Source organism: Salarias fasciatus, chromosome 16 (genome assembly GCF_902148845.1).
Source record: "Salarias fasciatus chromosome 16, fSalaFa1.1, whole genome shotgun sequence".
NCBI classification, from domain to species: Eukaryota; Metazoa; Chordata; class Actinopteri; order Blenniiformes; family Blenniidae; genus Salarias; species Salarias fasciatus.
The window spans coordinates 3,757,370-3,773,875 of NC_043760.1; the positions used below are offsets into that span (position 1 = coordinate 3,757,370).

At 45.4% G+C, this 16,506-nt stretch overlaps 1 protein-coding gene across 1 annotated transcript in view; it reads right to left on the reverse strand.

The window, feature by feature from the left end:
* Window positions 1-6,613: 6,613 nt before the first annotated feature.
* The window catches only part of enox1 (ecto-NOX disulfide-thiol exchanger 1), a 35,464-nt gene continuing 25,571 nt past the window's right edge, over window positions 6,614-16,506 (reverse strand). The window contains exons 8-14 of the mRNA XM_030112153.1: window positions 14,930-15,047; window positions 14,307-14,512; window positions 13,327-13,434; window positions 11,792-11,848; window positions 10,897-10,999; window positions 7,181-7,266; window positions 6,614-6,796 (exon numbers count right to left, since the gene is read on the reverse strand). Coding sequence (XP_029968013.1) covers window positions 6,665-6,796; window positions 7,181-7,266; window positions 10,897-10,999; window positions 11,792-11,848; window positions 13,327-13,434; window positions 14,307-14,512; window positions 14,930-15,047 — 810 coding nt within the window. The 3' untranslated portion in view covers window positions 6,614-6,664. The remainder of the gene's footprint in view (window positions 6,797-7,180; window positions 7,267-10,896; window positions 11,000-11,791; window positions 11,849-13,326; window positions 13,435-14,306; window positions 14,513-14,929; window positions 15,048-16,506) is intronic.

Below are 16,506 nucleotides of genomic sequence, written 5' to 3' on the forward strand. Positions count from 1 at the left end.
GAGCTTTCAGTGTACTTATTACGTCAATAAAGCAAAAGAAAAAAAAAGATAGAAATTTGCTTTTGTTTATAAAGGTATTATTCACAAAAACATCAATGCCTTCCATGATACATGTAGGTTTATAGTTTAGGATTTAGGGTTAACACTAACCCTAACTCTAACTAATCACCTCAAACGTGAAGCCCTGAAGTAAGTCACAGTGTCACAGCGCGGCAGAGGCACACCAGTTCAGTTCCACAAGAAACACTGGAAAATGAGGAAATCGAAGGTTTCACGGCCCTGATCTCAAAAGCAAAGTTTAATGTGTCATGTGATCTCCTGAAGCGCCAGGAAACTCCTCCTCCTCTGCCGATACACGCTGTTCTCCACCTGTGGAGACATGAAGAGATCCACTGATCTGTGATCTGCTCGGATCATCCGAAGGATTGACCTTGATGAAGAAGAGGGAGTCTGCTAATAATCTGCACAGAGCTGGAAAACTGAAGTGATGCTGTGGTGGATTATCTCACAAATCAAACCCACCTGCGTTCCTTCAGAGATAAACACCCGAGAAAAGTTTTAATGGAACTAAAGTCAGTGAAAACCTGACTTCAGACAGTGATTCCTTCACGTACAGGACTGATCCCATCAGTCAGCGTGTCTTAATAATGTCTACGTCCTTTTATTATCTAGATGGTTTGTAATCTGGATGTTGGCTGAAGTTAGAATGATTCAAAAGTGATGAACATCTCCAATGTCGTAGAAATCAACTGTCACTGTTCCAAAATCTGAAACCTTTCAAATTCAATATTCTGTTCAAGTCATTGGAAATAAAGTGGAAACGTTTATTTTAATCAGGAGTTCATACAGTTTACCTGTGATTTCAGGTGTGTGTGTGTGTGTGTGTGTGTGTGTGTGTGTGTGTGTGTGTGTGTTCTTGTATTTCTATCCTTGTCGGGGCCAAATGTCCCCACAAGGATAGCAAAACGTGGAACGACGTGCCTTGTGGGGACCTTTTTCCGGTCCTAAGTAGGAGAAACAGTGTTTTCTTGACCATGTTGTTGTTACTGAAAAAAGTAAAAGTGCAAAAACATTTCTTTAGGGTTAGGCTTTGTTGTGGTGTGGGTTAGGGTTAGGGTAAGGGTCAGGGTTAGGGGCTAGACATGAATGGGAGTCAATGGAAGGTCCCCACGAGGATAGAAATACGAGACTGTGTGTGTGTGTGTGTGTGTGTGTGTGTGTGTGTGTGTGTTGTGGCCGTGATGACGTGTTACTGATGCAGGCAGGAGACACTAATCCGGCTGGTAAAGCCTCTGAGCTGCAGCTGGCCTGCAGAAGATTAACCTGACACACACACACACACACACACACACACACAGAAATGGTCAGCTTACAATGATTAACAAATAATTATTGTGAAAATGTGGATTAAAAGGAGAAATCAGTCACATGGAGTTTTGAAATGACAAAAAGAAGCAAAATTCTAAATAATAAGACAAAGCACGAAGTGAACTGAAACTAAAACCAGAAAAAAAAAACTTTCAAATAAGTAAATAAATATATTAAATAACATACTAAACATAATATGAGAAATTTCAAAATTAGCTTTTTAGGAAAAAGACAAAAACCAAACATCATATGAAAAACAAGATTACTTGAGGAGTAGTGTTTGAGTCTTTAAGTAATTCTAGAATTTTAAATTGATTTGATCTCAGATCTAAACTGCAGTTACAATAAAACACCTCCAGGTGGCAGTGTAACCTTTCTTAATCTTAATCTAACTCTCTCTCACTCACACACACACACACACACACACACACACACACACACACACACACACACACACACACACACACACACACTGCTTTAATTCCCATCTTTATTTTCATTGTGGAAGGAATATTGATATGGACCAAAGTGCATCAATATCTGACATGAACCTGTGGACCAGAGGGAGGAAGGACGGGGCCACTTCTGGTCCACAGGCCGCGGGTTTGAGGCCACTGAACCCGGAGATGAGGGACCTGTTCACATAACTACGTCTCAACTGACAGATGCTTCCAGAGTGTCCTGGTCCTGGTCCTGGTCCTGGTCCTGGTCCTGGTCCTGGTCCCGGTCCTGGTCCCGGTCAGTCCCTCCTGATCACCTCACGATATTTTCTGGTGTGTTTCATTGTTTTTGAACTAATCGCTGGTCAATCCGCTGCAGGATGAAGAGATGAGCCCACTAGTGTGAAAAGGTGTCATGAGACATGAGTTTTAGCTGAGCTCATCGTTTTGAGACGTCCTGTCCTCGTTTTGAGGCAGTCATCGTCTCAGCTTCCCGTCATTAGAGCGGCAGCTCGTCTCATTCCTCCAGTTAACCCGGTGAACCTGATTAAAGCTGCTTTCGGTGCTGATTCTGTTTGATGTGCAGCAGCTGTCAGCCGTAATGAGGACACCATCAGGAGCTAAACGCTACACGCCCGCCGCTGCTGTTTGTCCGCCACGTCCCCACTCTGTCCTCCGAGTCCGGCCGAGGAGACGCGGCGGTTCTCCGAATGTGGGGCAGAACTTCGGAGCGGAACCTGGGCTCTGAGCGGGATTGATGCTCCCTGAGGGGGATTGTGTCAACAGCAGCCGACTCGGCTCTCCTTCCTCTCTGCAGGCTCTGCTGTGCTCAGTGTTCTACACAGAACATCTGCCAGCTGAATCACACACCGTAGATTCACCCATTCATCAAACAGCGCCAAAAAAAAGACAAGAGTCAAGAGTCAAAATCAGTCGAGGATTGTTCTGGTTTCTAACATTTCACACTAAAAATGAGTAAAGATGGAAGATGCTCTATAATCCGCATGTTAGAGGAGGAAGATGCTCTATAATCTGATGTTAGTGGGAGGAAGATGCGATAATCTGATCGAAACTACTGAGCGACTGAGGTAAACTACCATCTTGCAGACTCTCAGAAAGAGAAGCTTTTTAAAGGTTCATTAAGGAGTTTGCACATTTTATGTGAAACAGTAGCCCCTGCAGAAAAACTCCTTAATGCACCTTTAATCAGGCTAATTGCTTCTACTTGCTAATGCTAATGCTAATGCTACACACTTTGAGCCAGGTTTCATGTCAGAAGGAATGAATTCGTTCAGGACTGCAGTGACGCTTCTCCAGGAAACAAGAGTTCAGAGAAACAGAAACCATCGCTAGCAATAGCTTCTACTAATGCTAATGCTAACAGTGGCTCAGCGAGCGGGACGGAGAGAGACAGCAGCTCTGCAGCGGTTTTCAGAAAAGTTAAATGCTCGCTGAAATGACAGTTCTTCATCCGAAAGGTAATGTAACGGAGCGAAGCGTCGCTCTGGAGCTGTGCTGCTGACCGTGAATCATCATCGCCGTGAACGAGAAGAAATCCTTCACCTGAACACGGCGAGTCGGGTTCCTCTGAGGACTTCATTCTCCTGCGGAGGAGGATTTACACTCTGCAGCTTTGACACAGCCAGGCTCTGCCCCAGATTCTCCTTCAGATATTCTCTCCCTGCGCCTGTTACGCCTGAGTTGCGTCAGGAGCAGCCGAGCGCTGGTGAGCGAGCTTTACATCATCCCGTCAAGCAGATTCTGCGAATCGCTGCAGGAAAAGCTGGATTTTTCCACTCAGAACCGTCTTTCTGCTCACAGTTCTGTTTGAGCTTCTCTGTGTGGAACGCTGCACGACCACCAGATCCTTCACTGTTGAAGTTCAGTAGGTCAAACTTTCAGTCAGGAATATTTTAAAATAAACTCTAAATTACAATCAGGATATAGAAAAAATAAATTGATTTAAATCATTTAATTCTCTGTAGCTTGATGAGTTTAGTAAAACCACTTTTCACCACAAAGGGGAGCAACGAGCAACCTCACTGCCCTTCCTGCTTTCAGTCCAAGAAGAGAAGAACAATCACAGCTTCATTCAGAACAGATTACACCAACTATCTCACTAACAGCCTAACTAACCCAGTAACCTGCTGACAGCTGGCCAGCTCAGTGGATGACCCACAACTAAACTGATCTACATACAAAATTAGTTATTGATCAATTACTTCACTAACTGGACAACTAACTAACAGGAAAGAAAAAAAAAAAATCCACTTGAGCAAGTCGAGGAGAGGGGAAAGGAAAAACTCCTCCAAACGGTTAGAAACCTGCAGGGCCAGACACAGAGGAGACTTTCTGCTGTTGGATTGGTGTTCGCGGTGAGAAAAACAGAACAGACTCACAGAACAAGAAGCAAAGAGACATGAAAGGGCCGGTAACTGACCATCTCTACAACTGACGAGCCAACTAACCTGACCTGTTGTCAACCAATTCACCCGTAAAACTCTTTACTTCATCACCAACTTAGCAATCAACAGCCCACTTACCGTATCAACTCACCCGTTAAATCAATATCTGAATGAGTAAGCTACTGTGTCACTGTGTGTGTGTGTGTGTGTGTGTGTGCATACAAGATAATTGACGCAGTCTTCAGATAAACAGTGTTGACAGTAACAGTCAGAGCTGTTGTTCATCTTTCATTTTATTGTATTTAATTACAAAAAGCAGCTCATGGCAGCGAGCCGTTTGAGCGAACAGCGTCCGCACGCAGGATAATGAAATAAATTAGGCAGAAAAGATTGAATTTACTCCTCCACTCCTCCTCAAAAGCACTCTTCTTCTCGTCCTCGTGCAGTTTTCCTCAGATTTTCATTTCTCCGGTCTCCAACATCTTAAAAAAACAAACAAACATGTTTTTTGGGGTTTTTTTTACACACTAACTCAAAATCTAAGAGCCACAAATGAGCATGAAATTAAAAATTGACCTGCTGTGTCTTCAAAGGTACAACAATGTATTATTAGCTTCAGCATGAAAAAAGATGAAACTGAAAAATAAAAAATCCATTAATTAGCCAATTCCTGAACAAAGAGTGGCGTTAGCTTTTAGCAACAACCAGCTCAGTAGCCGCTAGCAAGGCAGCAGCGGTACAGCGGCTGCTTAACGCACACGTGGACTGGCTGGAGAATCAGTTACGGTCAATGAAGTCCCGTTTCACAACATTTTCAAGTGGAAATGGAAATGTTTTGTTGCATTTCAGTGGTCCGTTTATATGACAGCGATGGGTACCGTTCACATTTGAACCGACCGGGTACCGATTCCTGGTACCTCAGACTCGGTACCGGTATTCAGTGGTACTAGTTTTAGGTAATTTTGTTGTTTGTTGACGGCTGCAGACGAGTTGCTAATGGATGCCAGCGTGCCAAGAGATGCTAGCTTGCTAACTGTGCCGAATACAGGAGTTGTAGCCGTAGATCTGAAACTGTTGAAAATGCTTCACTTCTCAGCCTGGAGAAAAGTCTTGTTATTAACCAGGAGCTTCCTCGAATAGAAGTATTCCCGCAGCAGTGAGCTTAATCTGCACCGCAGTTTGTTACCGAAACATGTTACCGCTGGATTTTACATGAATCGGTACTCAGCAGTACCGACGGAACTTGGTTGGTACCTATAAAAGTACCGAAGTTTGAGCCATCCCTCACAACAACGGTGCTCAGAGCCACTGTGCCAAGGTGGCACTTTTTAATAACGCTCCAACTCTGCACATGCTCAGTAGATGGACAATAACAACCATGTTTCCTCCAGACTGTCATGACTCCCAGTCCGTGTTCTCCTGGACTGTCCAACTGGGTGGTGTGTCCTTACAAACGTCCGTCTTCTCCGATTGTTGGTGTTTAGGGTGTATTGTTCTCCGTGTTCTCCTATTTCCCAGATTGATCCGTTTTCACTTGAAATGTTGTGACGGCGGGGCCTAACATGTTCTGTGGTACCTTTAAGGACAAAGACAAGGCCACAGCTTCAGTCTGAAAAGGCGACAGTGCTGACGTGGAGATAGAAAATCAGAGGAAGCTGCAGATTGAAGAAGCACCGATCGACACTGACGGTTTTGTTTTTCTTTGCTCCAGTGAACCGACTTGGAGTTGGTGTGTAAACTCCAGAAGAGTCCAGAAGAACCAAGCTGCTGGAGATCGAACCGTGCTCCCTCGCTAACGCCAGACGCTCCTGAATGTTTTCAAAGTGTGGGGTCATCCTCCTCCTCTGGGGAAGGGGCACAGACTCCTCTAGGGAAGGCCAAACCTCCGGCTGAAACTCTTAATGAAGACCAACTTCACTGAAACATCACCAGTTTCCACATTTCAGGGTAAAAAACTTTTGACATACCTTTGTACAACAACAACAATAGTTTTTCCAAAATCAGAAAAAAAGAGAATCATTTTAGCTGATTTCAGCTGATCAAGTTAAAACTACTGACATGAGAGAATTTCATTTCCTGTCTCCCCACACTTTGAGAACCTCGGGCCTCCTGATCTGAGGTCCGCAGCCTGAAATCTGAGGATGGACTTTGGTATAACTCTTCCTGCCTCTCTGCCTCTCTGCCTCTGGATCTGGGTCCGGGTCCGGGTCCGGGTCCGGGTCCGGGTTTGGGAGGCGCTCGGTGCTTCACGCCTTCAGAAACAGACGTCTGGGATTCAGGGTGGTGGAGTCTGCGCTCAGCTCTCTGTGGAGAAGAGTTTTATCTGGAACAAACGTCCAGGAGGGAGTTCTCTGTCCATTCCAAGATCTGGATCTGATGCACAGTGTCCAGTGTACACACACACACACACACACACACACTCACACACACGCGCACACACACACACCGCCGTCACGCCGAGCTGAGTGTGTCGAAGCCGCAGAACTTCCAGCGTTTCTCCAGCGTGGCGCCGACGCCGCTCAGCTCCTGTCTGAACATGGAGGGCAGACGCACCATGAGACGCTCCAGCTCCACCGCAGACACCTGGGGGGGGGGCATTTGGAGATTACTACAATATTCAAATAAAAATTATATTATTTAATAATAATAATGCTAATAACAAAAAACAAAGGAATGTGTGTGATTGAATCACGACCAACTTTTTAAGTGAGAAAAGTTTATTTAGTCATTTTTGTTGCAAGTACTGACAGACCGACCGATCGCCCGGCAGACCGACCGACCCTTTTCCTCATTCGTCTCCTATTAAAAAAATGTGTGTATTTTCATAAAGTGAAAGTCTCTGCAGTGCCAGAAACAGCCTCTGACGGTCACTTCTAAATTCACTACATTTCTCTGAGTGCAGCTTTTCCCCTCATTTTCCCACAATCCTCTGCTCCGTCCTGCACGTTTCCCGGTGTGGCGGCGTACCTTGGAGTCCAGCCTCTGGATGTACGACCACAGATACTCCAGGTTGGCGCCGAACGGATGGACGTGCAGGAAGGTCGATATGATGCCTGCAGAGAAAACACAGCGGGAGGCGGAGAGAGAGGAAGGGACTGTCAGAGCGATGCAGTTTACAAACCGAAGGAGGGAAACAAAATCAGTCATGGGGAGAAACAACCAGCACTTCATTTCTTACCACGTCTCTGGATTCACCTGCTGTTATTCACACTGACAGTTGATAAATCACAACAGCAAACATTTTCAGTTAAATCCTCATGTAAACAAACCAGGGCTATGTGGAGCTGTGTGTGTGAGTATTAAATGTTCTGAAGGGTCCAGAACGGTTTGTTTTTCTTTTTCTTTTTGCCATTTTTCTTACACCTGAAGGTCAGAGGTCAGAATGGTGAGTCACAGTCCGTATGCATAGGAAGAGCAATCACGAGGCAGACGGAGGGCTGACGGAGAAGCGAGATCCACTGCAGCGGGTTTCAAACGTCAAGGTTCAGCTGATCTGCATCTTCATGAAGTGCTGCACAGTAAACAGGAGGAGCCGCCACCGTAACGGCCAGGAAAGTGCTGGTCGGAGCAGAAAGGAAGGCAGCCGCGTGTGTGTGTGTGTGTGTGTGTGTGTGTGTGTGTGTGTGTGTGTGTGTGTGTGTGTGTGTGTGTGTGTGTGTGTGTGTGTCCCAGAGGATCTGGCACAGCCAATATTTATTTCCTTGATTTATGTGGCGAAACGCTGGTAATCACAGACGGCCTAATTCAATTCCTCCCAGCAGAGCCGCTGACGGAGAACCACCACTGGAGGAGGAGGAGGAGGAAGAGGAGGAGGGGGAGGGGAGGAGGAGGAGGAGCTCATAGAGCAGACGCCGTATTTCTCGTCTCTGCTGCTCATCCCACAAATGCATCTCATCCTTCACAAATGCTGCAGCTTCAGAGGAAACAGAGAAACTCCGGCTGTCTGATTTAGAGAAGAAGCATCGTTACTGCCGAGAATCAGTCAACCAAAAACACTCCAACCATGTTTCATGTTCCTGAATGGGCCAAAACATTATGACCACACAGTGCGTCGGTCGTCAGCCAGACCTCCACCAGATCTCTGCAGGTCTGACGACGTCAGTCAGAGGACCTGGAGCCTGGATCCAGACCAGCAGAGGGTCCAGTCCAGATCCTGGATGATGAGCTTCAGGTTTACATTATCCTTGTGCTTTCTGATTGATTTCTGATATTTCCATGTTATTCTTAAGTGCCCATGATGTTCTGGCTGATCCGTTTATCAAACATCCAGATAGTCCAGGGAAAGGTTGATTTAATAGTTTTTTAAAAGCAGAGCTGATCAAACTGTCAGAAATCAGTCTTTAAATGTCTTTGCTTCTGTTTCTTCACCCGGCGAGTTCCTTCCTCGGTTTGGGTTGCAGATATCTTTGTGCATGTTTACTGCTGAAATCATGACATTCACCTAGATTTACTGTGCGTGTGTGCGTGCGTGCGTGCGTGCGTGTGTGTGTGTGTGTGTGTGTGTGTGTGTGTGTGTGTGTGTGAAAGGCTTAAAAACACTTGTGCTTGCTCTCTTTGTCCCAGTGGCAGTGGCTTGCTGGCCGTCACAGCAGAAGATGAAGAGCCGAGCGTCTTCTCTCCTTCATATTTGGATTTTCTCGCTGCCACTAAGAGAGATAAATGTGCCGCCGCCGCCGCTGCTGCTGCTGCTGCTGCTGCAGTGGACTCACCGAGAAGGACAAATTCACATCGCTTCACAATGTTTTCTCACTGCTGCAACACAGCGAGAAACACGATGCTCACAATCTTACCGACTGACTGAATGACAGACCGACCGATCTGTTGAGGCAACTCAACAATAGACCAAACAACCGACCGACAAACAAACCTATTGAACCAACTGACCAACCGACCGACCAACCTACCAACCTATTGAAGCAACTGACCTTCAAGCACGCTGTGGTGCAACCTCTTTTAAAAAAGCCCAACCTTGACCCGTTTACCATGGCAAACTTTAGGCCCATTTCCAAACTGCCCTTCCTCTCTAAAGTTCTTGAGCGTGTAGTTTACACCCAGCTGCAACTGTTTCTAAGAAATAACAACCTCCTTGAAAAATTCCAGTCGGGATTCAGATCTGGCCACAGCACAGAGACTGCCCTCCTGAGTGTCCTGAATGACCTGCTCCTGGCTGCGGACTCAGGTAGCCCTGTGGTCCTGGTCCTCTTGGACCTCACCTCTGCCTTTGATACAGTGGACCACAAGATCTTGCTGTCTCGCCTTGAAAACCTGGGCATCAAAGGTACAGTCCTGGAGTTTTTCCATTCCTACTTGTCTGGTAGGACTTTCTCTGTTCATCTGGGAGACTTCACCTCTTCTGCAGCCCCCCTCTCCTGTGGGGTGCCACAAGGTTCCATCCTAGGCCCCATTCTATTTCTCTTGTATATTCTGCCCTTAGGAGATATCATAAAAAAGCACAATATCTCCTTCCACTGCTATGCAGACGATATCCAGCTGTATCTCCCCTTTAAGGCCGACGACCCCACTGCTCTCCAGCCTTTGCAAAACTGCCTGTCGGACATTAAGGCGTGGCTGTCAGCAAATTTTCTCTTCCTCAACGAGGAGAAGACAGAGGTCATTGTGTTTGGCAAAACCCCTTCAGCACTCAACACCAACACCCTGGGTTCTCTCGCCAGTTACTCTAAGTCAGCGGTTAAGAATCTGGGTGTGTTCCTAGACAGTTCTTTTAAGTTTGAGCACCAGATTAGTGCAGTTGTGAAAAGAAGCTTTTTTAACCTGAGGACCCTGGCAAAGATTAAAGCGTACCTTCCCCAGGCAGGGTTAGAGCAGGCCCTCCACGCCTTTGTCACATCCCACCTGGACTACTGCAATAGTCTCTACACCGGCATAGGAAAAGCCCAACTTCACCGCCTGCAGTTAGTCCAGAACGCGGCCGCTCGACTCCTCACCTGCACTAGCAAACACAATCACATTACTCCGGTTCTTGCTTCCCTCCACTGGCTCCCCATCCGCTACCGCATTGATTTTAAAATTCTCTTAACAGTTTTTAAATCTCTGCACCACCTTGCCCCACCATACCTGGCTGATCTTCTCCTCCCTTTCACCCCGACCAGAGCGCTACGGTCAGCTGACCAGCGCCTTCTTGTCATCCCCAGGTCGAGGTTGAAAACTAGGGGAGACAGAGCTTTTTCTATAGCGGCCCCTCGACTCTGGAACTCCCTTCCCCCCCACATTCGAGCAGCCGAGTCCGTAGGGATTTTCAAATCTCACTTGAAGACGCATCTCTTTTCGCTGGCCTTCAATTAGGTCTGAGTTTGCTTTTCTGATTCTTTTTATGAATTTTATGCATTTTTAATGTCTTTTTGCACTATGTGAAGCACTTTGATGCGGCTAAGCCGTTTGTAAATGTGCTCTATAAATAAAGCTGACTTGACTTGACTTGACTTGACCAATCAGTTAATCAACCACCCGTCCCAACGACTGACCTATTGAAGCAGGAAAGCAACCAGACTATTGAAGAACTAATTGACCAATCAATCGACTGACCGACCAACAAATCAATTAGCCAACCAACCATTAAGCTATTCAACCAATGTACTGAACCAAAGGACAGATCGACTGACCGACCAACCGACCGACCAGCCGACCATCCAGAGGTGAAGTGTGAGTGTTGCAGATATATTTACCGAGGAGCAGGGCTTCTTTTTCTGAGGCGACGCCTCTTCTCAGGAGGAGTTCGCTTCTTCTGTCTCTGCTGAGGTACAACGAAGGAACACATCCGTTCAGCCCCTACACACACACACACACACACACACACACACAAACACACACACACACACACACACACACAAACACGCACAGACAAGGTAAATATAAATACACAGTGGATTATTCCCAAATGATTTATTCATATATACTTCAATTCCTTCATTCAAATATGGCTGTAAATGCACTTCTACTTGTAACCGAGCATCTTCATGTTGTGACGAACACAGATTTCCACACACACAGTGTGTGTCGGACATGACAAAGACACTGGAAGCACTTAGACACGCAACAAACCTCATCATTTAATAAATAGCATGACAGCACCGAGGCTCCCCTCTCAGGGTAATAACAGAGTTTCAGTGCTTCATATCTGACGTCAATCACTTTTTACTTCAGCAGCCTCGGGGTTAAAAGTTCACCTCTCATGATATATACGCACTCTGAGGGCAGACGTGAACACAGCAGCTGTCCTGGGAGTCAGCAAAGTGCAGCAGAAAAGACTGATGGCACCAAAATAACCGAACTCGCTGCTCCCGCTAATGTTTTCATCTCAACACACAGTTCACTTCAAGGTTCATCTCTGCTATATATATATATATATATATATATATGTATATATATATATATATATATACATACGTGTATGTATGTCTTTCACAAATGTATGTGTTTATTCTCATAAGTACTTGAAAAAAATAAGATTTTTTTTAGCTAATATGGTGAAACTTCGCAATCAGTGTCACATAAATGAGACCAAAACTCAAAATGGTTCATTTCATTCAAGAATGGGTTTTCTGGATTCCCAGTTTTTACCTTTTCATGAATCTCTCCGTTGGTTCCCTCCACAGCTTCTCCGGTGCTGCTCAGCAGCTGCAGAGACACAACAGAGCAGCAGAAGATACTTTGTGAATCCCAGACGGAAACAGGACGTTCAATAAAACAGAGAAGCTCAGAGCAGAAAAACAGCAACGGGTTTCTCCGTCTAGATTATTTAAAGCAGAAAACAACGACAGAAATCAAGAGAATGCTCGTGCATGTTCATGTCTGCACATGAAGAAACAGGCTGCGCACACGTTCTTCATGTCCTTGGGTTTGGATAAAAGATTATAGAGCATCTTCCTCCTCTAACATCCTGATTATAGAGCATCTTCCTCCCCCTGACTGATGGCAGAGAGACAGAGTGAGAGGAAATATCAATCGTGCCATGAGTTTGCTTCTTTTTGAAATCGTTTTTCTGACGTCTTTCTCCACCGAGACGTGATCCACATGTATTTATAAAGCACATCAGACACTCTGCGTCCGGTCACACTCACCTCCCAGCAGGAGAGCGCTCAAAAACATCATGGCCGGACTGTTGCCATGGCGACCATCATGTCCTTCCAATGCCCTTCATCCCTCCATCATTTTAAAACCCCCCTCTCTGTGTGTGTGTGTGTGTGTGTGTGTGTGTGTGTGAGAGTGTCAGTGAGTGTCCCACAATGCTACAACATGAGTGTGTTTGTCTCTGAGGGTTTCCAATGTTTTATTGATACAGAGGCATTTAGAACACGATGAAAGCGCGGAGAACTGAAACTCCTGACGTTCTGTCCTCATGTCGTGGGTTTCGATCGTGACCTTTATAAACCTTCATCTCGTTCAATCAGATTTGTCCGTTGAGGTCAGCACAGTTTAGAGGCTGTCTTTAATCTGCTGAACTTCGGTAAAACACAGTTTTGTGAACACATAATGAAAATGTATTTATCTTAGGAATTCAAGATCAGTCCGTTAATATTTACCTAAGTTGTAGAAGTTATGTGAACTCTGAGGTGAAACTGAAACCTGAATGTGAAATGTGACTCAAGTGTTTGATTAAAGAAGCAGTTTGGAGTCACCTCATTGCTTCTCACTTATCTCCCTTATGGGTGGATGACAGATCTGTTCCTGCAGCAGAAACGTGTGGAAGAGCTGTCACTGTCCTCTGGTCAGCTGTGCAACTACTGGTGTAATAAAAACACTTCAATGCTCATGAAAGAGGGAATTCTGACACTTTAAGCTTTGGTATATTCATCATTTTGGAAAAGGCTCTTCAAATCACGATTAGAATCACCACAGATTCCATAGCTTTCAACCCAGCCTGAGAATACTACAACTTTTTTATTGTCTTTTCAGTAAACTCTGCTTCAGCCACAGTAGGTTTTAGAAATAAAGGTGAGCTGCTGTACGCAGATGATGTGCTTCTATTTGTTTTTATCTATCCTTCAGTGTGAACACAGCCCTGAAACCCGTGGTGTAGCAGTGATGCAGAGGTGATGCAGAGATATCGAAGAGGTGATGTAGATATGAGGCACTGGTGAGCACAGGGTACGAACCTTGTCTCGGAGGGCCAGCACCTCCCCCTCCAGGTAGCGGTGCTCCTCTCTGGCTTGCTCCAGCTCCGCCTCTTTACTGCTCAGTTTCTCCTGCAGGGTTAAAAGTTGCTGCAAAACAAAAACGCAAACTTTAACTCTGGTTTATTCTCTTTATACTTCTGAAGAAACACCATGTGGGCCAGAAGCTTTGGTTTTAACTGCATTCATGCTTTCCTTGGGTTTTCTGTTGGAATGAAGTCCCATGATTCTAAGGCTTTCATTTTGCCATTAATCCCACTCTCCACTTATTGAAGAAAGTTATCATTAAAATCAGTTTACTGAACAGAAAATTGAACAGTTCTCTCTCTATATTTGGATTTTGTGGTTTACCAATAAACCTGTTTTTTGTATTAACATACTGGAACAATATATTTCAAAGTAACAGACTGAAATAAGTGCGAAGTGTGGAATTATTTTGATTTGGTTGATGGCTGATGTTCATCACTACAGTAAAACTGAGATAAACAACAACATGTGAATCTGATTCCTGAAAGCGCCGAGTCGTCTCTGCTGAGGGAATGAAGACAGCATGAGGCGACAAACCAGAAGCGACAGCAGCGCGACTTTCACTCAGTGTTAGAAGTCAAGCAATCAACACATTTACAACAAGCCAGCAGGGCGTACATACGTCTGTGTGTGTGTGTGTGTGTGTGTGTGTGTGTGTGTGTGTGCGTGTGCGCGTGTCTAATGTGACTCGTTCCATCACTGCTGTCACTTTGGATCGAAAAAGACAGGAAGTGGAGTCACACCAGGCGAACTCTGCGCCGCTGTGTGAAGTTAGTGGAGCAAGGCATCATGGGAGTTCTGAATCAGTTTTGATTTTTGTCTGTTCATCTTTTTTCCTCTTCATGAATTGTGAAAAATACAAACAGAAACCCCCTAAACAGATGATTGTGATGTTTATGTGATGGAATAAGAGCTGAGTTTCTGGTGCAGCCCACCTGCTGCATGCTGTGCATGCTCTGCTGCAGCAGCTGGATCTGCGCCTCCGGGCTGTGAGTCGGGGCTGCAGTGTGATCGTCGTCCGGGCGCGCGGTTCGATTCTGCTCCCTCCTCAGGAGCTCCACCTCGTTCCTGTAAGCATCCAGCTGCCAGCGCAGGGAGTCGTTTTCCTCCCTGAGGGAGGCCTGAGTCTGATCACACACTCCTGGGGTTAGGAGGTGAGGAGGAGGAGGAGGAGGAAGAGGAGGAGGAAGAGGAGGAGGAAGAGGTGTTAGAAGTCAAATCAGCAATATGTTTACTAAAAAGCCAGCAGTGAGTGAGTGTGTTCCCTTAATTGCTCCTAATCGATTCATCAAAAAAATCAAACGATTGGATCAGCTTCATGTGAAAAACTTCCGGGTAACGTCTGTGACGTTTGCAAGCTTAGAAAGATCTGCAAAGTTAATCAGTCTGCTCACTTCAAAGGGAAAAAGTTCTCATCTGTGGATCTCAAAAACTGTCGACAATATATTCTTTTTGCTGATTCTCTGTAAAAATTCATCCACAAACCTCAAACTCAGAGTGTGAGAACAGACTAGAGCGTGATTTTAATCAGTGTGAGATCAATAACAGTGATGGATACCGTTTTCCTCGACTCGCATCTTCTTGCAGGGATTCTCGTCCGACTCGTCGTCTGACATCTCCATCTCCTCCTCCCGCCTGATGCCCATGATCTCCTCGCTGTGGGCGTTCCTCAGCTCCTGAAACATGACGGCCAGCAAACCGAGTGACTGCAGTCGCCAGATTAACACCCTGACACAGATCTGTGAGCAGCTCCAGACCCGCTAAAGGTTCATCACCACACCGCTCCTTCAAGAACAATAAAATCTGGATGTTAGTGGAGGAAGATGCTCTACAATCTGGATATTGACTGTAATTACGCACTGATGTTTGTTACATTGTTATGTCTTTCTTGTTGTCAAACAACATTAATTGATTCATTGATGAATACATTTATTGAAGACCTCCTTCACTCTGATTTCACTGTGTTGTTATGAATTTGAAACAAAGTGCGTCCAAAGCGAGGATCAGCTCAGAGAGTCGGAGCCTGTCTGCTGCTTCACCAGCGCCTGTAGACTTACCAGCGACAGCCGGCGCGACCGGAGGCTCAGGTTGGGACTGGAGCTGCAGACATGCTGTTCTCTTACCTCCGGTTCATCAACACTATCAACCTGAGCGGCCTAACCCCGCTGCTTCTGCTCATTCGGTCAAGGCGGAAACCAAAGCTAATCGATCAGAGGAAGACTTAAATACACTGATCAGCCATAACATTAGAGCCTCTCAGAGGTGACGTTAGAAGCAGAAAAGTGAATTTGAGGATTTCAGTCACTTTGACATTGACTGAATCGAAGCACGTCTGAACTTGCAGCTCTTAAAGTTTCTTAGTGTCAGAAAAATGTTCCACTGAATGAAGTGAGATGATTCGTCCGACGGCCTGATGGACGTCGTCACTGACGCAGGTTGGTTTGATCCAACGCTTCCTGCTGGTTCTGACAGGAAACTGACTGAACACACGGAGCAGCTTGTTGTGAATGAAGCTGCAGAATGACAGCACCATACAAACACTGTAGAGGTCTTAATTCTTCGGTTGATTGGTGAAAGTAATAAATCTTTTCCCCCATCAGAGTTGCAAAGATCTGTATTCTTAAACACTGCAGATTCAATAGTTTTTGACAGAAGTCCTCAGTTTTAAATCCCAAGTTGCTCATAGACATTTTATGATAGAAAATCAATGGTTCATGATGAGTTCTGTTGGTTTTTACATCGACTAGTGTGACGCACACATTCAGAATTGATTCCAAAAAAACATCCAGTTGTAACAGCACAGATTTTTATCGTCTTGTTTGAATGACTGCAACTTCCTGATTTCACCCTGTTTCTGACAGCAAAAGTTTCAAGTTTGTGAAGGACTTCTTTTATATTTCAATGTGGGACATTAAAAAAACACCCAGAAGGTAACCATCAGATAAATCCCCTGAATCAAAAAAGGAGAAGCAGCCGGGTGAAACCTGATCAGCAGCCCTGTGATACCACTCTGTGCCACCAGGTGGTACGGTGAGTCAGTCTAACAGGAAGAAGGCTGCAGCGCTCGATAGGCATTAACAGGAAACCACTGAAAGTGACAGTGACAGTGGCATTAGCAGACTGTACGTTTAAGCG